The sequence below is a fragment of the Geotrypetes seraphini genome, chromosome 3, assembly GCF_902459505.1.
Source record: "Geotrypetes seraphini chromosome 3, aGeoSer1.1, whole genome shotgun sequence".
NCBI classification, from domain to species: Eukaryota; Metazoa; Chordata; class Amphibia; order Gymnophiona; family Dermophiidae; genus Geotrypetes; species Geotrypetes seraphini.
The window spans coordinates 233,640,247-233,666,272 of NC_047086.1; the positions used below are offsets into that span (position 1 = coordinate 233,640,247).

The window sequence follows — 26,026 nt, forward strand, 5'->3', positions numbered from 1 at the left end:
TCATGTCATGCCACCAGTAACCATGGCTCTGCACTGTTACCATTTGCTAAATCACATTATTAGTATAGCTAGGACTGAATAGGCTCCAGGCAGAAAAAATAAAATCGACTCGCTATAACTCTATATATCCCAAGGTAGTAGTGATGGTGGAGGGAGGGGGAGAGAGAGAAAGGGAAATCCCCTTCAGATCTCCAGTAAACAAACTCTCCTAAAAGCAAACACATTCCAGGCTTATCATAGTAATAGCAATAGAAACTGAAATGCAAGATATCAGAGATGCATATTTCCCATAATTATTTTTGTTAATATAAAAATTCAACAGTGGCTAAAGCACTCTTCAAACCTTCCCCAAATATACTATATTTAACACATAAAGTGGGAGGTCCCAGAACGTTTTCAAAATGAATAATATCTTATTTTCTCACGGACCTCAGTGGTACCGTCTGCATGCCACTAAACTTTTAAAACATGCAGAGCAAATGGCACCCCTAATTGTCATTGGTCCCTTATACTTTTTATCATTTTTCATAAATAGTTATTTATAATTTAGATTTTAAATATATATATCGGTACTTATCTTTAGCTATGCGGGTGGGGGTAAGCACTCCGACGTAGACTACGTTTCGCCCCGCAGGGCTGTATCAAGGAAATCCCCCTCAAGTAGACCAGCTCATGCTCCCCGCGTTAGAGTTTAAAGACAGGATGATTAGGGGTGCCATTTGCTCTGCATGTTCTAAAAGTTTAGTGGCATACAGACGGTACCACTGAGGTCCTTGAGAAAATAAGATATTATTTATTTTGAAAATGTTCTGGGACCTCCCACTTTATGTGTTAAATATATTTCCCATAATTGACATATTACAACTAATAAATTCTGCATTTGTTGTTTGAGCATTGCTTTGGTCCCAGTGTCTCCTTTCCTTAACTCTTTTCAGGGTCTTCTGTCCTTTTGACATTTCTTCTCTCTGTGTGTCCACCATCCGTCTTCTCTCAGCATCCATTAACTGTTCTGTACAGCATCTCTCTTCTCTATCCCAGTGCTCCTTCTGGATCCATACATGTGTTCCCTCTGTGCCAGCATCTCTTCACTGAGTATGCTTTGGGAAGTGAAAAGCCGCCTGTTTACGGCCTTCAATAACTGACCTCACGGAATATGCTGGTATAATTAATATATATTTTATTAATAATCAATAGATTACAAGAGCAAATCATTACAGCATGTGGAGCTAACAGAAAGTATGCCTCAAGCGCTTGAGTATACCTGGATGTCTGTTCTCCTCTCATAGCCAAAAGAGCAATTTTTTATATGCTTCTGATAGCCCAAGCCCACGTGGGTGTATATTACATTTTATGTTTTCATTGGTCACTTACACATGTCACTACATTTATTAGTTCATTGATTGGTCAACATTATCTGTGTCTTACTGTATGCACACCCTGTTTACTAAATTTACTACCTATTCCCGTCAAATGCCATTTTAATATCAAATCATCAATTTTGAGCAAAGGGTCCAATAAGGATCCGCCCATTCCAGGATGTATCTTGCAAATGATGTATTTTTATATTCTTGGTCAGGACATGTCCTCATCCTTCTTATGTTCACTTCCCTGTTCTTATGGCACTACAGCAGATGTGGTACCAGTTGCTATGCGAAAGAATAAGTTTCGCTCGACTTGCTTATTGTAGCATAAGTTTCGCTTGGCTTGCTGATTTCAGCAAGCATAGATTATGCAAAGGCTGACAGCTTTAGTCAAAGCATTTTCAGCCATCTTAGGCCTTTAGTAGTGTTGTTCTATTATGCTGGGGGATTTCAGGGGGGGGGTTCTGTCTTCACCTCTTTTTTCATAGAGAACTTAAACTCTTCACCTGTATACCTGTACAGGACTATCTCTCTTCCCCCTCCATTATCAGGCACATTAAAAGTTATGCAGCAGGACTAGATAAAACTTTCCTGGAAAGCTGGAATTCTGCTATAGACATATTACATCTTTCATAGGAACAAAGGCCTCTCTGCCAGAGGTATGAGCCAAATATCATTTCTATGTTATAACCATCCTGGGCAAGAAGCCTAGTTGAATTGTTCCACATGATGGGTCTGGCATCACTCAGAACCGCCTCCACCATTGCAGTCCTCCAAACTTGAAGCAGATAGTTAGCAAAGGCAGTAATGAAAATAGACCATCACCAGCCAGCCCCACCAGAGCTTTCCTCAGCCCATTTTCATTAAACATAGAAACATAGAAATAGACGGCAGATAAGGGCCACGGCCCATCTAGTCTGCCCACCCCAATTACCCTCCCCTACCTTTCTCTGTGAATAGATCCCACGTGTCTATCCCATTTGGCCTTAAAATCAGGCACGCTGCTGGCCTCAATAACCTGAAGTGGAAGACTATTCCAGCGATCAACTACCCTTTCAGTGAAAAAGAATTTCCTGGTGTCCCCGTGCAGTTTCCCGCCCCTGATTTTCCATGGATGCCCCCTTGTTGCCGTGGGACCCTTGAAAAAGAAGATATCTTCTTCCACCTTGATGCGGCCCGTGAGATATTTGAATGTCTCGATCATGTCACCCCTCTCTCTGCGTTCCTCGAGTGAGTACAGCTGCAACTTAACCAGCTGTTCCTCGTACGGGAGATCCTTGAGTCCCGAGACCATCCGGGTGGCCATTCTCTTGACCGACTTCAATCTCAGCACATCCTTACGGTAATGCGGCCCCCAAAATTGCACACAGTATTCCAGGTGGGGCCTCACCATGGATCTATACAACGGCATAATGACTTCAGGCTTACGGCTGACGAAACTCCTGCGTATGCAACCTATGATTTGCCTTGCCTTGGATGAAGCTTGCTCCACTTGATTGGGTGGGGTGGGGGTGGGTGGTTGTGAGTGGTGCTGTGAAAAGAACATGGACAGGGTGTGGAGGCAAAGATTCTGGAAACATATACACAGTATTGGCACATAAATGTTTATACTCCCTAATTTATCAAATCTCTTGGATCGGGTCGGGCTCCGGGTCCAGACGGGTTCTCTGGCAAGTTTTATCGTATTCTTTCACATCGTATCTGCGGGCCCTTACTTGACTACTACAATGCGGCGGTAACGAGGGGCTCTTTTCCACGCTATGCCAATGAGGCCTTGGTTACCTTGTTACTGAAACCAGGTAAGGCAGCTGATGACCCAGGGTCTTATCGCCCAATCTCCTTACTTAATGTTGATTTAAAATTGTTCTCTCATCTTTTGGCCAACCGGCTTGCACCTCTTCTTCCTTCTGTGATCCATGAAGACCAAGTGGGATTTGATCGAGGTCGGCACTCAGTGCGTAATGTGCGCAAGGTCTTCTTTGCGCTGTCTCATTACCAGGAATTGAACATTGACTCGCTGTTTGTTAGCCTGGACTCCTCTAAGGCCTTCGACAGTGTCAATTGGTCCTTCTTGTTTCCCACCCTTGAACACGTGGGGTTGGGGGGGGTTTATCTTAGTGCACTCCGTTCTTTATATTCCAATCCGAGGGCGTCTCTTTTGATCAATGGTACTCGCACAGATTCCTTTCCTATCCTTCGAGGAACTAGACAGGGCTGCCCCCTCTCTCCTCTACTTTTTCTGCTGTTTTTAGAACCTTTGCTGTGTACTTTGCATAGTACTGATGAGGTGAGGGGCCTTCGGGTCGCGGGTGAGTCTCTGAAGACGCTGGCTTTTGCGGACGATATGTTTTTGATCCTGACCAATCCTGCGGTATCTTTGCCTCTTGCGTTGGACCTTATCTCTGAATTTGGTTTTCACTCCGGCCTTTCCCTTAATCTTGATAAATCTTTGGCGCTGCCTTCTAGTCCGGCGGTTCGTGCTTCTTGGCAAGGTTCCTTTCCTTTGCGCTGGACGGAATCGGAGCTTCGCTATTTAGGCATTCGCATTCCTATGGATCTCGCACGCCTATACTCTCTAAATGTTGGCTCTTTGTTCTCTAGCTTTGGGACTCGATTACAGTTGTGGCGGGGGCTTCCCCTCTCTTTGTTGGGTCGGGTGAGTCTGTATAATATGCTTGTTGTACCACAGTGGCTGTATGTCTTTCAGGTTCTTCCCCTGTATCTATCCCCACAGGACGAGAAGCATCTTGCTCGTATGGTACAACGGTTCCTTTGGTTGGGTAAGCGTGCTCGCCTCCCCTATAAGAGGGCGGCCTTACCTTGGTATAAGGGTGGTTTGGGGTTGTTGAATCTTCGTTTCTTAACTATTGCTAGTGGCATGCGCCATATTAATGATCTCTTTAGCGGCACCTCCACGTTTACTAACACTTCCTTGGAACTTTCATGCTTTACCTCTACTCACTTTAGCGTGTTTCTTCACTCTCCTTTGCTTTCTAAATGGGACTCTGCGCCCAGTGCGTTGTTGCATATCCCTCTTCGTAGGACCTGGCACTGGGTTTGCAGGTTTCACTCTCTTAGTCCTTTGGTCTCTCCATTTCTGCCTTTGCGCTATAATGCTTGTTTTCCTCCGTGGGTAGACAATGCTAGCTTTGTACATTGGGAAGCAAAGGGGATTCGTTTTTTTGTTTCATTTGGTTGATGATGATGGGCGGAACAAACCATTTGCTGTGCTCTGCGAGGAATTTACTATACCTTGAGCAGATGTCTATGCCTATCTTCAGATTCGTCACTGCATATCCTCATTGCCTCATTGCCTCCAACAACAATTCTCTTGTCGAGAATTGTTGTTGGAGGCTTTTACCTTTGGCTCTCAGCAACCTGTCCCCTTGAAATTTCACCACAGACATCTGAAGGATGAGTCCCCTATGCTTGATTGTCTCAGATTGCGGGATGCTTGGGTGGGAGATTTGAATGTAGAATTCTCTGATGAAGTAATTGTGAATGCTATTAAAAAGTTACCATTGTATAGTAAATATGCTGTTTTTTGGGAACAACATTACAAATTGACTCTTCGCTTGTACGTCTCTCCTCGGAGAGCTTCTCTGGCGGGGCTCTGCCAGACAGCAGACTGCCGACGCTGTGGTGCCCCGGATGCTGGCCTTGGTCATATGTTGTGGTCTTGTCCAGCCATTCAGATCTTCTGGGGTGCTGTTTTTCTTTTTGTTGAAGACATTTGGACCATTACAGTTCAGCGATCTGCCTTAGTATTATTTGGAGCCTCCCTCCACTTCCATCCTCGCAGGCCTGGGGCCTCCGCCTTCCTGCGTTGGATGGCAGTGATTGCTATCAGATGTATTTTGCTCAAGTAGATGGAAGCGGAGGCGCCTGATTATTCCCTTTGGCGTTGTCACATGATAACGTTGCTTTCCTGGGAACGGAGAGGAGTTCAAGACATCTCTTCTTTGCCCGGACGAGCCTTCCAATGCATTTGGGAGCCTTTCTGGACCACGTTGTCTCCAGTGGCCCGTAGCCGCATTTTGAACTGTTAGCCCCTTGATATGTTTTTGTTTTGTTTTTTTATTTTGCATCAGTGAGAGTGGGTGGGGGGCGGGATGAGTCTTGGGGAAGGTTGGTGGGGTGGGTTTGTTGGTTTCTGGTGTGAAATTTTGAGCTGTCTTGTTGCTCTTTGCCTTGTTTTGGATTGTTGTTTTCTTATTGCTCAATAAAATATATTTGACGATACTCCCTAATTTATTTCTGTGCATTAGTAAAGAGACCTTAAATTAATCAACATCTTGAGTAACTTTCAGTAGCTACTTTCTTTTCATCAAGTCTAATGATGATGGTGAAGCAAGTATAGCTCCTGAAAGAGGGTAATTTAACCCAATTACCTAACTTGTGGCAGATATGGCCATAAATTGCACAAGCTTTGCAAGGGAAAGTATGCACATATTTTCCCTTAAAAAAAACCCTACTAAAAGTTTACCAGCTAGTAAAGCATAGACACAGAGATAAATGAAGGCAGATGAAGACCATATGGCCTATCCAGTCTGCCCATCCATGCCATCTACTATCCCTTCCTCTCATCTACAGATCCCAAGCTTCTTCTGTTACTGTACCAAACTTTCTTGAATTCAGTTACAATTTTTGTCTCTATCTTCTCCATCGGGAGGCTATTCCACAAATTCACCACTCTTTCCAAGACGAAACATTTTCTGAGGCTACATCTGAATCTGTTCACCTTTCACTTTCGTTCTGTGCCCCCTCATTCCAGAGTTCCTTTCAATTGATACAGACTAGCCTTTTGAGAATTTAGGCCATGGAGGTACTGTATATACTCGAATATAAGTCAAGCTTGCCACTTCCCCCCCCCAAAAAAGAAGAAAAATGGTTGACTCAAATATGTCGGGCAGTTAATATTCAAGTGCCCTGTCCTGTTAGGCTCTACACCCAGCCCCCTTCCTTCCCTCCATGTCAGGTGCACCTGCAAGGTAGAATACCACAATTAAAATAGGTCCACAATCCAAAATATGTAATTTAAATATTTCTTTTCTTAGAGGCAATAACTTCACAATATTCGCAAAAACATCTCTAAAAAACTCCCAATTCAACAGCCAACTAAAATAGCTAGCTTATTATCGTTATATAATTTTCTGAACCTCAGCCCCACCACTCCACAACATCAATAAACTTTCATAGCAGTGAGCTTTACGTGGTAAAATTGTCACTGGCTCGGAATATAATTTAATCTTCCTATTAATTCATATATTGAACTCATGTATTTTATTCTATTCACCATTAGTTTACTTTAAAGTATTTAATTTTCTTTTAATGTGCTCAGTGCTTAATAATTAATCTGTCATAATAAATAGATACGTTTTGAAAAATGTATGTCCGATATCATTTAAATCATGGACTTATCTTAATGAAGTTCTTCTTTCAATGTTACTCAAGCTTAGTTTTAAGCACAGTTTGGGAGGGTTGGACCCAACATGTTTCACGCCCTGCTTTTTCAAGGATCCTCCTATTAGCGCTGGAGTCAGCCACCCCACCAAAAGATTTTCAAAGCTCAAAAGTATACTTTCTTACAATGCCTATAAGACCTAGTTTTACAATTGCTATGCAGTTTGTTTGTTGTTTTTTGGGGTTTTTTTTTTGCAGTTTGTTAGCTTCCTCTGTAGCACACTGGTTAAAGCTATGGCCTTCTACACTGATGTTCCTAGTTCAAATCCAACTCAGTACCTCTGACAGAAAATATTAAACTAAACAGATTTAAAAATTGGTATGGTGCCAAAATTATACAATTATAATAAAAAATAGCATAAATTTGCCATTCTAATAATGTCAGAATTATAACATTAAAGGACATTGGTTGGATGTCTAACTCCCACCTAAATTTGGTAAAAGACATCTTAAAATGTGGCTGTCCTCCTGATGCTGTAATGTCGCTGTCTGTATATGGTCTCTTCCCTTGTAAACCGCTTAGAACTGTTTGTGGTATGGTGGTATATAAAAATAAAGTTATTATTATAATAGGTGCTATGTAAGATATGTGCATATTAACAGACTAGCCCTTGGGTGGAGTTTTGACATTTATACGCATATGGGCCGGCATACACATACTCATTCTAATGCAGTGTTTCTTATGTCATTCCTGGAGTACCCCCTTGCCTGTTGGGTTTTCAGAATATCTATAATGAATGTGAATAAAAGAATTGATTTGCAAACACTGCCTCCATTGTATGCAAATCATCCTTATGCATATTCATTGTGAACATCCTGAAAACCCAACTGGCAAAAGGGTACTCCAGGACCAACATGGAAAACACTGTTCTAATGATTAACTCATATAATTGGCAAGTAAATGCTAGTACGTACTTTATAGAATTATCTCTCCTCCATTCCCTCCCCCCAAGAGATTATTCAATAAGGAGCTGTCTAGTTTTAGGTGACAAGAAATTGCATATGCTAGTTATTTACATTCTTACCTATATGTAGAAATGATTTCTTAAATAATTCCAGATAGCAGAAAAGTACACACCGTGATTTGATGGTCGGAGGTGGAGAAACAGCCATCTTAGAACAGGGTGTCCAAATAATTTTTTAAAAAATCTCCTACTTGGACGTCTTGGCTGCCAAAACATCTAGGCCACCAGGATGTTTAACTTTATTTGCCATTTTCTACCCAAAAAAGGGTTAACATAGTAACATAGTAGATGATGGCAGATAAAGACCCAAATGGTCCATCCAGTCTGCCCAACCTGATTCAATTTAAATTTTTTAATTTTTTCTTCTTAGCTATTTCTGGGCAAGAATCCAAAGCTCTATCCGGTACTGTGCTTGTGTTCCTACTGCCAAAATCTCTGTTAAAACCTACTCCAGCCCATCTACACCCTCCCAGCCATTGAAGCCCTCCCCAGCTCATCCTCCACCAAATGGCCATATACAGACACAGACCGTGCAAGTCTGCCCAGTACTAGCCTTAGTTCAATTTTTAATATTATTTTCTGATTCTAGATCCTCTGTGTTCATCCCACGCTTCTTTGAACTCAGTCACAGTTTTACTCTCCACCACCTCTCTCGGGAGCGCATTCCAGGCATCCACCACCCTCTCCATAAAGTAGAATTTCCTAACATTGCCTTTGAATCTACCACCCCTCAACCTCAAATTATATCCTCTGGTTTTACCATTTTCCTTTCTCTGGAAAAGATTATGTTCTACGTTAATACCCTTCAAGTATTTGAACGTCTGAATCATATCTCCCCTGTCTCTCCTTTCCTCTAAGGTATACATATTCAGGGCTTCCAGTCTCTCCTCATATGTTGTTAGAAATGTCCAAATAGGCTCCAATTAGACATGGGAGGGGCCAGCATTGTAATGGAATGGCCACATAGACATCCCAAAAGAGTAGTGGGGCACCTTAGAGGGCATTGCTGTGAACTTCACATAAAGGGTGCCAGATATACATCTCACAATAATAAGAACATAAGAATTGCCAAACTGGGACAGACATAAGGTCCATCAAGCCCAGTATCCTGTTTCCAACAATGCCCTTCCCATGTCTCAAGTACCTATCTAGATCCCAAGTAATAAAACAGATTTTATATTGCTTATTTTAGGAATGAGGTGTGGATTAGAAAATGACAAGGGGACAAATTTTTCCCCGTCTCTGCAGGAACTCAATTTCCCCATCCAGTCCCCGCAAGTTTTGTCATTGTTCCTGCCTTGCCCCATTCCTGTAAGCTCTGCCTTAACTGCACAAGCCTCAAACACTTATGATTTTAAAATATTTGAGGCTTGTGCGGATGAGGATAGAGCTTGCAGGAATGGGGCAGGGACAGGAAAAGAACTCAAAGGGATGGGACGGGAAAGTGAGTTCCCGCGGGGAAAAAATAGTCCCTGTGTCATTCTCTAATGTGGATTTCCCCAAGCCCTCTCAATAATGGCCTAAAGAAAAGAAGGAGCCTACTGTTCTTTAGAAAATAAGCTTAAAATAGGCATCATAACCAGCACCTGTAGTGGGTGCAGTGTTATAAGGTTACCATTCTATAGTCCAGGCGGTTTTTCAAAAAGCCATTTCTTTTATAGATGTATATGGCTTTTTAAAATTACCCTATATTTTTTAAGCTAGTCCTCTATAATAAAACCCTAAGCCATGATCCCTGCCACCGTGTCAAATTTGATTTGAGGCGTGTGGGGTGGCTTGCGGTGCATGGGGCAGAAGGAGGCAGAAGAAGGAGAGTGTGACCGTTTCATTCAGCGGTTTCCACATGCACAGTAGGAGCCTGCGGCAGTGTAAACATTGCTTTTCTTCCACGACGCTGCGACCCCGAAACCACTGCAGACCACCACGAAAATTAGGTAAAAGGTAAAATGAAGGGAGAAGGGCTACTGCTGGACAGGGGGAGCAAGGAAGGGGTGCTGCTGAACAGGGGGGAGGTAAAAGGAAGGGAGAAGGGCTACTGCTGGACAGGGGGAGCAGGGAAGGGGTGCTGCTGGACATGGAGGAGGTAAAAGGAAGGGAAAAGGGCTACTGCTGGACAGGGGGGACAGGGAAGGGGTGCTGCTGGACATGGGGGAGGTAAAAGGAAGGGAGAAGGGCTACTGCTGGACAGGGGGAGCAGGCAAGGGGTGGTGGTGGACAACCGAGGAAAAAGAAAGAAAGACAGACAGGCAGCGGCCAAGGAGAGAGAGAGAAAGAAAGACACACACATCTATTCTAGCACCCGTTAATGTAACGGGCTTAAAGACTAGTCCAATATAAAGATATAACCTTATTATTGTATTCTGACCTTTAAGAGTTTGAATATAGTACTTAAATATGTATCTCTTATGATATGTTTTGAAGAGTCCTGAATCAATATTTAATGTACAATTCAATCTCAGAGCTGCTAGTATGGCTCACTCTTATGCACAAACGTCATTATATTTCAGAGTTTGTTAAACTATCAAGTGATGAGATGCATAAAAACAGAGCTCATATTGGGTCTAACGCACAGAGGCTGATCGAATTCAAGCCAAAGCACTAACTTCTCCATGGAGGGCAGTGAGCTTGTTTATCCCCTGAAAATTAGACCGAGCACAGCATCTATCAAACATATGTGTCACTTTCCAATTCCTGCAATCAAAGCACTAAAGAACTGTTTGTTTTCTCAACTAGCCAGTAAATTGCCCATAGCAGGAAATGAAGATCCCAGCAGACGCAGCTTCCCTGCTTTTCTGTGCCCACTGTGCTCTGTCAGATTACTCATTACAGCACATCCCAATGTGTTAAACTCGAAGCTTACCACATCAGTGCCGTCATGTACAAGCAGCATGCACTTTTTACATTAAGGAAACTAGAGCCGTGTCTAGGGATGTGCAGTGACTGGAGATACCATAGTAACATACCGTCCGATATTCAAAAGCAAGTTAACCAGCTAGAAACAGCTGCCAACCGGTTAAGTCGCTTGGTCGCAGCCATCTCGTCATGTTTGGCAGCACTTAAATAGCCATCCTCACTAAAAATATGTGGTAGGGCAGGGCACGCTACAGGGGTTCAAAGAAGGTTTGGATAAATACCTACAGGATAAGGGGATTGAGGGGTACAGATAGACATAGAGATAGGTACAGGAAAGGCATGGACACTTAGCAGGTCATGGACCTGATGGGCCGCCGCGGGTGCGGGCTGCTGGGCGCGATGGACCTCTGGTCTGACCCGGCGGAGGCAACTCTTATGTTCACTGAACTATGTCAGGGCATTCTGGGGGAGAGTTTGGTTAGGTCCTGATATTCAGATGTAATTGGCCAGGTTTAGTTCATAAATTGGACCGCATAAATAGCTGTCATATATTTATGCGTCAACCCATGGCCAGTTAAGTCTGAATATTAATTTAACCAGTCATGTGCTAGTCAGCTTAAAAAAAACTAGACATTTAATGCTGAACCTTGCACAGGGCTTGGCATTGATTATCAACTAGATAGTAAATGTCCGAAATATAAAAACCTGCGCTATGCAGATGATACGATGCTCATCACCAGCAGCAAAGACGACATGCTGTATCTACTGAGAAAAGTGAAAGCCGAAAGTCATAACATGGGATTAGAACTGAACATCAACAAGATGAAGATCATGAACATGAAAAGTGATGAAGGTTTTGAGCTTGAAGGCGATAGAATAGAAGCTATAAAGGATTTCAGTCTCCTGGGCTCTCTCGTAAACAAAGAAACAACTAGCAGGGAAGAAATACTCTGCAGAATAGCACTTAGTTGTTCATCAATGAAGCCTCTCAACAAAGTAGGCAAAGGCAAGAAAATAACACTCCAAATGAAGATCAGAGTTGTCAACAACACTCATTTTCTCAGTGGTTAATTATGAGAAAGCTGGACCCTACGAAAATAAGACAAAAAGAAGATTGACTCTTATGAGCTTTGGTGCTGGAGAAGTATTTTATAATAATAACTTTATTTTTCTATACCACCATAATCTTGCGACTTCAAGGCGGTTCCCATTGAAGAGAGCTGGACAATCAGCGAGTTACAATATGTAGAATAGTCAATGAAATTATAGTAAGTAGAAACTTAAAAGAAATGCAGCGAATTACAATGTACAGTTTGTTAAGAATTTCTGAGGGGACATATTATGGAAGAAGCAATGGAATATTTGTTTGGTGTAATTACTGTTTAGGTGATATATCTGTCAAATAAGGCAGTTTTTATGACTTTTCTAAAAGCGTTTTTCATGGACTGTCAGAAGAACTAAAAAATTGATTCTGAAAGAGAGTAAACCAGCTATGTCACTTGAAGCCCAAATAATGGAGTTACAACTGTATTATTTTGGTCACACCGTCAAAAGAGAAAAAAGATTGGAGAAGGACGACATGTTTGGGAAGATCGGAGGAACCAAGCGAAGAGAGCAACCTACACATAGGCGTCGGAACAGAGGGGGGGGGAGGTACAGGGGGCATGGCCTCCCCAAAAATTTGATCCCTGGTGATCTAGGGGAGCAGCAGGCGGGAGTGAGCTTTCCATAAGAACATAAGAACATAAGAACATAAGAATTGCCACTGCTGAGTCAGACCAGTGGTCCATCATGCCCAGCAGTCCGCTCACGCGGCAGCCCTCTGGTCTAAGACCAGCACCCTAACTGAGACTAGCCCTACCATCGCACGTTCTTGTTCAACAGAAACTTGTCTAACTTTGTCTTGAATCCTTGGATGGTGTTTTCCCCTATAACAGCCTCTGGAAAGGAATTCCAGCTTTCTACCATTCTCTGGGTGAAGAAGAACTTCCTTACGTTTGTACAGAATTTATCTCCTTTCAACTTTAGAGAGTGCCCTCTTGTTCTCCCTACCTTGGAGAGGGTGAATAACCTGTCCTTATCTACTAAGTCTATCCCCTTCAGTACCTTGAATGTTTCGATCATGTCCCCTCTCAATCTCCTCTGTTCGAGAGAGAAGAGGCCCAGTTTCTCTAATCTTTTGCTGTACGGCAGCTCCTCCAGCCCCTTAACCATCTTAGTCGCTCTTCTCTGGACCCTTTCGAGTAGTACCTTGTCCTTCTTCAGGTACGGCGACCAGTGCTGGACGCAGTACTCCAGGTGAGGGCGTATCATGGCCCGGTACAGCAGCATGATAACCTTCTCTGATCTGTTCATGATCCCCTTCTTTATCATTCTTTATCTGTTTGCCCTTTTTGCTGCCGCCGCACATTGTGTGGACGGCTTCATCGACTTGTTGATCAGAACTCCCAAGTCCCTTTCCTGGGAGGTCTCTCCAAGTACCGCCCCGGACATCCTGTATTCGTGCATGAGATTTTTGTTACCGACATACATCACTTTACACTTATCCACGTTGAACCTCATCTGCCATGTCGATGCCCATTCCTCGAGCTTGATTATGTCACGTTGCAGATCTTCGCAATCCCCCTGCGTCTCTACTACTCTGAATAACTTTGTATCATCCGCAAATTTAATCACCTCGCTCGTCGTACCTATGTCCAGATCATTTATAAAGATGTTAAAGATAACGGGTCCAAGCACTGAGCCCTACGGCACCCCACTGGTGACGCTCTTCCAGTCCGAGTATTGTGCATTTACCCCCACTCTCTGTTTCCTATGCTTCAGCCAGTTTTTAATCCACGTGAGTATTTCACCCTCAATTCCATGGCTTGCAATTTTCCGAAGTAGTCGTTCATGCGGAACCTTTGAGTTTACGCCCAGCAGTGTCTACGGTGAGCTGTCAAAGCTCAAGGTTAACAAAGCAATGGGGCCGGACAACCTGCACCCCAGGGTGCTTAGGGAGCTGAGTGATGTCTTGGCGGAGCCACTGTCCACGCTCTTCAACCTCTCCCTTAGTACAGGCAGCGTCCCGTTGGACTGGAGGACGGCTAACGTCATTCCGCTGCACAAGAAAGGCTCAAAGATGGAGACAGCAAACTACAGACCAGTGAGTCTAACATCGATAGTGAGCAAACTAATGGAAACTCTAATCAAACACCAATTAGATAAGATCCTGGATGAGGAGAATCTACGGGATCCCCGACAACATGGATTTACTAAGGGGAGATCCTGCCAATCCAACCTGATCAGCTTCTTTGATTGGGTGACAGGGAAGCTGGATATTGGGGAGTCCCTGGACATCGTGTACCTGGACTTTAGCAAAGCATTCGATAGCGTACCACACCGCAGGTTACTGAGCAAGATGAGTTCTATAGGATTGGGTAACACATTGACGAAATGGGTTGGGAGCTGGCTTGGAGGTAGGCTCCAAAGGGTGGTGGTGAACGGCACCCCCTCCGAAATGACGGAGGTGATTAGTGGAGTACCACAGGGCTCAGTCTTGGGCCCAATCCTATTCAACATCTTTATAAGAGACCTGACAGAAGGGCTTCGAGGTAAAATAACATTATTCGCCGATGACGCCAAACTGAGTAATGTAGTGGGCAAATGCACAACAGACGAAGATTCAATGCCCGACAACATGATGCACGACCTACTCCTACTGGAGCGATGGTCTAGGACATGGCAACTCAATTTCAATGCCAAAAAATGCAAAGTTATGCACCTGGGCAGCCAGAATCCATGCAAGTCTTATACCCTTAATGGCGAGATCCTAGCAAAAACGGTAGCAGAACGAGACTTGGGGGTAATCGTCAGTGAGGACATGAAGTCTGCCAATCAAGTGGAGCAGGCTTCGTCCAAGGCAAGACAAATCATGGGCTGCATACGAAGGGGTTTCGTCAGTCGTAAGGCGGAAGTCATTATGCCATTGTATAGATCCATGGTGAGGCCCCACCTGGAATACTGTGTGCAATTCTGGAGGCCGCATTATCGCAAGGATGTGCTGAGACTGGAATCGGTGCAAAGAATGGCCACCCGGATGGTCTCGGGACTCAAGGATCTACCATACGAAAAACGGCTTGACAAATTACAGCTATACTCGCTCGAGGAGCGCAGAGAGAGGGGAGACATGATTGAGACGTTCAAGTATCTTACGGGCCGCATCGAGGCGGAGGAAGATATCTTCTTTTTCAAGGGTCCCACGACAACAAGAGGGCATCCGTTGAAAATCAGGGGCGGGAAACTACGAGGTGACACCAGGAAATTCTTTTTCACTGAAAGAGTGGTTGATCGTTGGAATAGTCTTCCACTACAGGTGATTGAGGCCAGCAGCGTGCCTGATTTTAAGGCCAAATGGGATCGGCACATGGGATCTATTCACAGGGCAAAGGTAGGGGAGGGACATTAAGGTGGGCAGACTAGATGGGCCGTGGGCCCTTATCTGCCGTCTATTTCTATGTTTCTATGTTTCTAACCTTGTCGAATGCCTTCTGAAAATCCAGATATACAATGTTGACTGGATCGCCCTTGTCTATCTGTCTGTTTACTCCCTCAAAGAAGTGCAGCAAGTTCGTCAAACACGATCTGCCTTTGCTAAAACCGTGCTGACTGGTCCTCATCAGCCCGTTTCCGTCAGTCGGTGGCAGCTGATTTCTTCTGCCGCTGAGCAGCAACCTGCAGGAGCGCGCTTTGGCGCTGCCTGCTCGGCGCTCAGCAGCTTCTTTGACTGGCTCCCACGAATTCTGGGTGCAGAGTCTGACAGGAGTTGGAAGGGAAGGGAGCTGGGTGCAGAGTCTGGCAGGGGAGGGAGGGAAGGAAGGAAGGGGGCTGGGTGAAGAGCCTGATAGGGGTTGGGAGGAAAGGGGACTGGGTGCAGAGTATGACAGGAGAGGGAGGGAGGGAGGGAAGGAAGGAAGGAAGGGGGCTAGGTGAAGAGCCTGATAGGGGAAGGAGGGAAGAGGGCTGGTGCAGTGTCTGACAAGGAAGGAAGGGGGGCTGGGTACAGGGTCTGACAAGGGAGGGAGGGAGGCTGGGTGCAGAGCCTGGCAGGGAGAGGCTTGGTGCAGGGGGGTAAGGAGTTAGAAAGGCAGGGAGGACAGATGCTCAGGGGGTTGGGAAAGGCAAATGCTGCATGTTCTGCGAGAGGATTGGGAAGGACAAATGCATGCCAGGCAGTGGGGGAGTGAAAAGGAACGGAGAATTGTTGGACATAGGTGTGTGGCGTGAGAGGAAAATAGAGATGATGTATATGGGGAAAGGAAGAAAGAGGAAGAATTGTTGGACATGATAGTGGTGGAGAGGAGGGAGGGAGATATGTTACACTGGGAGGGATGAGAGATGACCCAATGAAGGGAGAGATGTCAGACCACTGGAATGGGAAGGAGAGAGAGAGAGAGAGAGAGATGCTAGATCACAGAATGGAAGGGAAGGAGGGAAGAGAGAGATGCCAGACCAAAGAAAGGAGATGAGAGAGATCTTAGATGTTGGGAAGAGGGATGGAAGGAAAGAGAAATGCCAGACCATGGGAGAGGAGAGAGATTCCAGACTATGGGAAAGAGAGGATAAAGATGCCAGACCATATGAGGGGGGAGAGGGAAGACATAGATGGCTGACCATGGGAGAGGGATGAGATGGTGCATAGGGATGGAGGGGAAGGGGAGACAGAGGGAGGAGATGGTGCACAGTAATGGGTGCGACAGGGAAGAGATAAGAAGAAATGCTTCTTATGGATAGATGGGAGGAGTGGAGAAGAAAGAGGGAGGAGATAGTACACATGGATAGATGGGAAGGCATGGAAAAGTAGATTTTGAGAAGAAAGTTGAATGTTAAAAGTTAATGCTAAAAATGGATGTAGGGCTGAAAGTGAAGAAGGAGAGAAAAACAGCAAATGGATAAAAGAAGGCCCTGGATATACAATTAAGAGCACAGATAGAAGGAAGTGCAGCCAGAAACTGGGATGGTTTGAAAAACAAAATTACCAGGTAGGGGAAATTATTTTATTTTCAATTTAGTGATTGAATTGTGTCAATTTTGAGAATTTACATATGTTGTCTATATTTTGCACTGTTCAGGAAGAAATGCATTTGTTTCTATTTCTCTGGGGGTTATACTGCATGCAGAGTCTTGCATCTTAGGGTTTTGTTTGTATATATTAATACTTTTAGGGCTCCTTTTATCAAGCCGCGCTAGCGGTTTAACACACGTAATAGCGCACGTTAAACCGCCGGCCATGCTAGCTGCTACCGCCTCCCTTGAGCAGGCGGTAGTTTTTTGGCCAGCGCAGGGGTTAGTGCGTGATGAAAATCACACGCGCTAGCCCCGCTAGCGCGGCTTGATAAAAGGAGCCTTTAGTGCGTGGTCCTGTATTTGCAAAAGGGGGTTACCTGTGTTCTGCATGTGTGACCAAGGCCAGGTGTTCTGGTAGGAATGAATGTTGAGAAACATATAGTGTGCTTTGCGTAGTTAAATTTTAGGGTTAACCATTATGTATTGTTAATAAGATTATATTGTGTGTATACTGTATATAAAAGATGAATGGAAAAAATGGTATTACAATTAGTACTATTATGGGGCGGGGTCTGGGGCGGAGCTTGCGGGCCCCCTAAAACAAAAAAGTATTCCACTGCCTATGAACCTACAACCAGATGCCTGGATACATTGAAAACAACTAGCACAAAAACAGTTTCTGTTTAGATCTGTAATTCATTAAGTCACTAGAACTCAAACATGAATCGATGGCACCTAAATAACGAGTAAATGTTACCAGACAAAAACCTCTGTGGTCCATCCAGTTTGCCCAACAAGGAGACCAGATCTGAATCTGACAGCTGTTCAGGTTTCACTTCTTCATGATTAAATCCTTTCATACTTAATCTCTATCTCTTCCTGCCAGTTTTGGGGAACAGATATGTCAACAGATCCCATGCCATTTCAGATCATGGGCAAATTAAAGCATGCAGAACACCACAACTTTTTTTTTCTGTGTGCTATCGATAGTACGTGCTCTTCCCCACAGAATGGAAAAATATGAAACAAAATATCTCAGAAATTGCCAGGAAATGACATGAAACAAATATTTTCTGGCTTTACACCCCATCTGCAGCAAGGTCACAGTCTGCCATGGTTGTTTCCCTTTAAAGGGCTCAGAACCACAGTGCAATTAACCTAGGTGAGACTCATTTTGAATACCCAAGGCAGATCTTCTCACTTTGCTTAAAATCAGCTTCTTCTTATCTTCCTAGATATAATTAGTTTCATCACCATATGTTTTGGTCCTGTCCTGGCATACAGGCCTATTGGCGAAGATTGGGCAACCAGATTGCCTTGATGTGGAATTGTTCATGGCGGCCAGTTAATACCTTTCTATTTACTTTGAAACTCTCCTTGTTTCCGGTGAAAAAAGGATATCGATACTTATGGGCATCAAATCTATATTACAATGCTGGTTATCGCCCCAAATTCCTACCCTGATGCATTGGCGCACGTTGATGATACAGACAGCTGGGTTTGAACGTCAAGCTCTTCCCAACTTCCACTCTAAACGGGGCATTTTGTTTCTCCAGTATTGGTTACCGTTTGCTGCAACATTGAGTCCGCATGCCAGAAGTAGACTGCTGAATTGATAGACATCACTTCTGGTTTGGACTGGGTTGGGTGGCTGTTCCCTGGAGGGGTGGGTGGGCAGGAAGGGGGGATTTTTCTTTTTTGTGGATGTGGTTCTATGCTGTTGTGGTGTTATGTTGTATTGGTGTTATTCTTGAAATAATAAAAATGATTTAACAATAATTAGTTTCATCATACTGTCTACTGTCTATTGTCTCAGAATTCATTTATTCTAATACTATTGAGTCTAAATTGAAAGTATTTCCCTCCTTTCTTCCCCAAACTTCAATCAAAGAGTTTCCAAGTACAGGTGTGTATGGCTGCTGGTAGGACTGTAGAAGCTGCACAGCAAATGATGAGTGTATAATAATCATGTATAAATTAGAACCGGCCTTTAGGTATTTTTCTCTCTTTTTTTGCATTTTTTTAATCAGAATATTTACTGTGCAAGTTGATGAAGACAAAGGAGAAACACAGAGGATGTCTGGGGACCAGTCAATCTCTGTAAAGAAGCTCTTTGTGGGAGGTATTACCCCCGACTTCCATGCACCTTTCCTGAGGAACATACCCTCCTTCGAGGGCTGCATATGGAATCTTGTCATTAACACTGTGTAAGTTTTGATACTGCTAAAATATTTTTCTATTATTAAATGGATCTAAGATTTCCATACAGGAAACAATGTCCTTCATTGCCTGTAATAGGGTAAAACCGTCCCTAAGAAGGGAAGGATTGAGATGGGCATGGAATATATGGTTGCAATATTGAATTTGCTTCTGTTCCAAAGTAAAAACTGAAATCTAGATATGGTATCACCATCTTTAATAATAGTAAAAGGTTATCTTAATTGGCAGCTGCCTCCAAAATATCTTTGTTTTTTGAAAAGTGAGGAGTAGTGGCTCGTGGCCAGTAGGGGGTGATGTTTATGGGACGGTAATGGAATGGATATCAGAACATGATAGTGCAGTATTAAGTGCCTGTTTTTCGTATGATTCTGGGTAACTCTAGTTAGATACAAGCATATAAGTTAGATTGTGAGCCTTCGGGACAGTAAGGGAATTTTTTAAGTACCTTCTTACTTCTCATTTATAATCTTAATGTATACTTTCTTCAAACCGCTTAGAACCTAACGGATGTAGCGGTATATAAGAAATAAATTACATTACATTACATTACATATGCGTCAGTTAAGGCCACGCCCAATAGAAGCGTACGACAAACTGGTGAATAAAAATCTGAATATAAATGTGGCCAAGGCCAGAAAAACACACTACAGATTAATATAAGGGAAAGTATAATAATATTCTTTTTATGTACTTTGCTATTAGGCTAGATCATGAAGGAAATCATATGGACTCCATTTTGGGTTCTTTGTTTTGCTATATCTGCTGTGTCTTTGGACACCATTTTGTGTCAGTGACTAGTTTCTGTCTTCTTTGTTTAGTTTTCCCGCTGCTAAGCCATGTGGTGTTAATTGATACCAGATGTGCCTTAGGCTGGCTAGGAAGATAATGTGTCCTAAACTAAGATATAAAATGCATTAAATATGAATGGCCGAGATATGAATGAAAATTATGAATGAATGAAGGGCCCGAAAGTATGTGTATTGTGTGATTGTATTGAACAAAAGAATGGGTTTTGAAAAAATATATTATATATATTTGCAACCTAAAGAAATTCAAAGGGCACAACATCTGGAAATTAGCAGTCTCTAGCATAGAGAACGGGAAACCAGCCCCTCCTCCTCCTTTTCTAGGAAGGCTTCTGTGTAAAGACAATGAAATTTGAAACTGTCAGCTCATGGAGAGGGCTGAGAACATTTCAGCACCTATTCAAATTTCTCTTAATACACTTTTTTTGGAAAGGATAAAAAGAATATTGATTGAAAATGTTATAAAATGTAAATGTATGTTCAGAAATGAATATAAGCAAACAAATGTAATTTTCTGAAACTTTTTTCTTTGTCTAACTTTTAAGACCACCCATGTTATTTTATTGGTTGAGAAACTGATGATGTCATATTGAGCCAAAAGTATATAATGAGAATGTCTTAAGATATTAAGCTGAGCTCGTTATCAGAAGGCCAGCATTTTGGCAACTATAACGACCTCCCACTAATGCAACTGGTCTTGGGATGTCCATGATAGCACAATAGCAACAATAAAATTGAATAGAGCCTTGCATTGGTGTCACATTTCATATTTGTTTTGTTATTTACACTGAGCTTAATGAGTGCACGTCCAAAGTCCCTTGCTCAAAAGATATTTGAATCATATATACAGTAAAGTTATAATTTTAGTGAAAAAGTACAAACAGCATATACTAATATTTTGTGATTATATTAATCTTTACAAGTGTCTCTGCTTTGCTTACAGTGTTGAGAAAAAGTGTATGAACCTTCTAGGGTGATATGTATCTTAGGACAATTTACACTCAGAGCATGATTAGATTCTAATGTGGACACTGATAAGACAATGCATATCCCATTGAAGGACCCTTTACTTAAGAGTATTAAAGTCTAACAGACTATTTAAAAAATGTGTAAATTTTTGTGCTTGCTAACTCACACGTGAGTTTGGTTTGGTTTTTTTTTTATTTTATTTAGTTTTTAATGCCAACAGAAAGTGCAATATAATTTACATACAAATAATATTAATCAAATAAGCACTTCTAAACAATCGGAATCTATATAAAAATTCCCTCTCCCATCCATCATTACAATCAAGAATAATACCAAACCAAAAGATATACCCCCCTCCCCCACCGGATGTGTGGGTACAATACAACAGAAAATAAAGATATAACAAATCTACAAAAGATATCAATGGACCCCAAAACAATTTGAATATCTTATTATGCCCCAGCAAGTCAGCATTCATTTTCTCATACTTATAACTTAAGCATAAGCTCGCCCACCAGAAAGGAAAACTAAGGCGATCCCAATTCTTCCAATTGCGAGTAATCATTTGCATGGCTATCCCGGATTGTTTTTATACAATTTACAATACTTTTGGCAGGGGCATGTCATATGTCTTATTAAGATCTAGGTTAACTTAGGACCTAATGATTTGAGATTCCAAAGATAATTCAGTGTAATCTTGATTAAACACAAAGCCATCCAGGGTAGAGAGTTGCGCAGGGACAGAAATCCCACCCATCCCCGCCCGGCCCCACCAGTATCCTCTCCGTCCCCACCCGTCACCGCAAGGAATTACCTCCATCCCCACCCATCCCCATAAAAAGCAGCAATTACTTCTGACAGGATCATCAATTCCAGTTTCTTTTGTGTTTGCGCTGCTGTTTTCCTTGTGGAATCTCTTTCGTGGAACCCTTTTTTTTGTTTTCTGTTCAGGTAATTAACTTATAAACCCCCTCTTTTTACTAAGGCTGACGTGTCCATTATATTATATGGACGAACCCTGTTTCCAAAGCCTTCCATCCCCGTGGGAGTCCTGTTGGCCAGAGGGGGGTCCCCGTGGGAGTCCCGCGATCCCCGTTCTCGTGCAGACCTCTAATCCAGGGCTCTTTTTTCAAAGTTTCACTTTAGCAGAATTTTCTTTTATCTTTGTTCATCCAATGAGTTTGGAAACTAGTTTTAAACTAGGGTCTAATTAGTCCGAAAAAAAGAAAAAGGTCCTCAGATTTAGGATTCTAAGGGGTTGTTTGTACTAAAGGGCATTAAACCCTTAATGTGGGAAAATGGGCTACTGCAAAACACATTGAAGCACTTTGTGATATTTTGCCTGCTCTTGTGTGGTAAGCACTCAGTTATTTTTTATAGTTATTTTTAGAGGGGGGGGATGTTAATGGTAGAAAGTGGGTACTCAACCCTCATAAATTTTCAGAGGCCAGTTTAGTTGTCTGACTCTCAATGTTAACAGTAAAAATTATTTTAATAGTATCCTCCCTCTCTGTCCCAGTTTTAAAAGGAGCAAAATAGCTTTCTTAGATATGCAACCAGTTTGAAATAGTGAAATGAAAATGATTGTACACTCAGGGCTCCTTTTACTAAGCTGTGGTAGCGTTTTTAGCACACACTACAATGACCCGCATGCTAGATGCTAACGCCTCCATTGAGCTGGCATTAGTTTTTCCATGTAGCACGGGGGTTAGCACGTGCTAAAAACGCTACCGCAGTTTAGTAAAAGGAGCCCTTAGTTACATGTTTCTGACTAGTCACTATATTTTGCCATCTGTATTGTATCTTTGCAGTATCTGGGGAATATAAATAAGGGGCCCTTTTACTAACTTGAATTAGGTGTTAACACATTCTTAACATAGCTAAAAAAATGGAGTACTTTGGGGCACACTTAGGTGTTATGTAGTAGCGTATATACTCAAATATAAGATGAGATTTGGGGGCCAAAAGATGGCCCAAAAAATGGGGGTCTCGTCTTATATTTGGGTCAGCACCCACCCGCCCCCTCCTGGACTTGTTACAGGCCTCTGCAGGCCTGCCCTATGACCTAGTGGACTGGGACAGGAGGGATCCCTCCTGCCTCCTGTCCCGGCGAACTCTGACAATTTTTTTTACCTCCCTCCGGCCTACCCCCACATACCTTTTTGAATCCCTGGTGGTCCAGGGGTGTATTGGGCAGGAGCGAGCTTTCTGCGCTCCTTCCCCATGCTGAGCCCCTCCCTGAATGACTGCCTCGAGTCCTCATGGCCCAGTGATGTACCGGGCAGGAGTGAGCTTTTTGCCCTCCTGCTCGGCCCTGAGCCACTCCCTGAATGGTTGCCGCCAGTTCTCGTTGGCACTAACAGCAATATTAGCACATGGCCATTAATATAAAACAAAACAAAATAGAAAATCAGCTATTTTACAGCTGTGGTAAAAATGGCCTTAGCACCATTGTTCCCTCTAAATTAAGCAGGAGTCCTCTAAATTAGAGAATGACACAGTGACAAAATTCATCATTCCATCCCCGCGGATAACTCCGGGAAACAATCCCATGTCATTCTTAGAATCTATATCTATCTCAACCTTAGTCCTTCTACACCATCAATCTTCAACGCAAGACTTGAAGGTCAGTGGCTGTGCCCATTCATACTCTGATTCTTCCTTCTCTCCTTAAAGAATGACATGAAGATGTTTTCCCGTGGTTATCCGCGGGGATGGGAGCGGTGACGAGTTTTGTCACCATATCATTCTCTACTCCGAATGCATTGCTGGCAGTTGGGGTTAGTGCTTCAAGACTGTATTTACAATTGCTTCGGAGAGGCAAGTTCCTTGGAATCTGTCTTGCCTGTACCTCACTAATGAAATGTGATAATGAAACAGCACCACCTACTGGCAGGACTAAGCTTAGATGGAACAGTGCTTATCACGCAGGAAAGTCCCATGTAAGGGTGCACTAAACACACCTTCTAGTCCAGCTTAGTAAAAGGGCACCTAAATTTCATATCAATAGGAAGGCTCATGTACTAATTTGAGAATATATACATTGGCTTTAAACAGTAATACTGGAAAGAGCTTCTAATGTCCAGTACTCTCTCCCATCCCTTAACAGCCCCATGGACTTTGCTCAGGCGGCATCCTTTGAAAATGCAGACATTGGTCATTGTCCCACTCAGGAAACTTCCAGACCCCTGCCTGAGGAGGAAGACAAAGAGATTACAGCAGCTGAAGTTACCCCACCTGCTCCTCCACCTTCTCCTACTCCAGCACAACCTCTTGTGAGTTTTTCCTGCTTTACTTGCAACTAATCTGCCAGAGAACTTAGAAGTAAGCTCTGTGGCAGATTAGTTAGCCTTAGTCACTTCACATACCTCAACTGCTCCTTGTCCTGAAGAGGTGCTGAGTGAGGATATGCTAAGGGGGGGGAAAAAATCCATTTTGGAATATCTTACCTTCTGGCATTCAAACTTGGGAAAAGGTAAACTTGGGCTTCAGTAGGTTATTTCATTGTCCTTCTCTTTTAATTTTTTTAGTTCAGTATTCTGCTTTTTCAGCAAAGTCGGTTTAGGCAATAGTGTAGCCTTTAGACTAAAGTCTCTGTTAGGGTTTTATATAAAAAAGTGTTTTAATCTAGATTGGTATTTGAGGTTGCATTTCAGAGCATAAATTAAGATCAGATTAGGGACAGATAGCAGATGAGGAAAGTCTCTGTTTAGTGTTTAATTCTCTTCCACCCTCCCCATCTCCCACCTTTTCCAAGGCTCTTTAGCCTATTAGGAACAGGGCATTGCTTGTGTAGGATTTTTTTCTGCTTTTTTTTTCATCAGTTGCAAGTACTTCTGCAACCACAGTGTGGCTGGTAAACATATCACCAAAGCTATTGCTCAGGATACAGCTTCTGTCTGTCCAGGCAGAAAATGTTACCCAAGCAGAGGGAGTGGTTCCATGTGCAAGCTTTCTTCAGCTTGAATCTCTCATGAAGAAAGTAAAGAAATTGAGAGAGGAGATGGCAAGACTGAGAAGTATCTGTGAGAATGAGAGGTACATCGATGAAATGCTTCAAGAAGCATCAAAGATTTCCGGCAGTGGGAAAGAAGAGGCTGTGCTGATGGAGGACAGCTGGACTCAGATTAAGGGATGCTGCAGGATTGATAACTGTGATTCCACCTGCCTTTGAACTGAAGAACCGGTATGCAGCCCTGGAAGTTGAAGAGATGAGAGCAACCCAAGGAGAGTAAGGACCAAATCTCAAAATCAACAAAGTTGCTGGATCCGTGAACACTAGGAGGCATAAGGTAGTGGTGGTTGGTGATTCCCTTCTGAGGGGTACAGGAGTGTCCATCTGCAGACCAGACATGATATCCCAGGAGGCATGCTGTCTTCCTGAGCCTGGTGCCAAAATCTAAGATGTTACGGAGAGCTTTCTGAGACTCATCAAGTCTAATGACTATTATCCGATGCTGCTCATCCATGTTAGCACTAATGATACTGCAAGGTACCCCTCCAAATGTGTCAAAAATGACTGTTGCTCTGGGAGAGAAGGTGAAGCAATCAGGTACAGCGGTGGTATTCTTATTGATCCACCCTGTTGAGGATAAAGGCCTGAGCAGAGAAGCTTGCATCCTAGAGATGAATGTTTGGCTGCATGGATGGTGTCATCAAAAGTGTTTCAGCTTCTTGGACCATGGGATGATTTTCCATATTCTACTGAGCAGGGTAGTGTGCATCTATCAAAGAAGGGAAGAAGTGTCTTCAGCAGCAGACTGGGTAACCTAATGAAGATGGCTTTAAACTAGAATCATTGGGGCAGGGTGATCAAAACTCCCAGGTAAGTGAATCACTAAATACTTCTATGCAAATGGGAAAAGGTGGCAATGTTTAGAAAGCAGTACTGTATATACTAATGTTCGAAGTATGGGAAACAAGGTTCTGGATCTTGAGGCTGTGATGGAAGAGGCTGAGTTGGATGTAGTTGTGATTACAGCGATGTGGTTCATGGAGAACCATGACTGGAATATAGTTCTACCTGGCTATAATCTGTTCAGGAAAGACAGGGTAAGAAGAAAAGGAAGGGGAGTGGCATTATATGTTAAAACTTTGCGCTAAAGTTTAATAAATACACTCACCATCCAAATAACAGCTTTTTAAGGACTTTTGGATTCATCTTCTATGATCCCAACACAGATCAATATAACTTATTCATACATCTTCATTGGCCCATAACTTCTTCATCAGCCCATATTTTTCTTTCTTTTTTGCATAAATACCACTCTTAAATAATACCAAGTAACTCATTTCTTCTTTATTAAATGTGTGAATAATATGTACTTATCTTATTCCAAAATTT

The 26,026-nt window shown here is 42.9% G+C and overlaps 1 protein-coding gene across 1 annotated transcript in view; it reads left to right on the forward strand.

Moving 5' to 3' along the window:
- The window catches only part of LOC117357257 (laminin subunit alpha-2-like), a 466,835-nt gene that overhangs the window by 388,005 nt on the left and 52,804 nt on the right, over nucleotides 1-26,026 (forward strand). Inside the window, exons 40-41 of the mRNA XM_033937630.1 lie at nucleotides 18,718-18,894; nucleotides 23,792-23,957. Coding sequence (XP_033793521.1) covers nucleotides 18,718-18,894; nucleotides 23,792-23,957 — 343 coding nt within the window. The remainder of the gene's footprint in view (nucleotides 1-18,717; nucleotides 18,895-23,791; nucleotides 23,958-26,026) is intronic.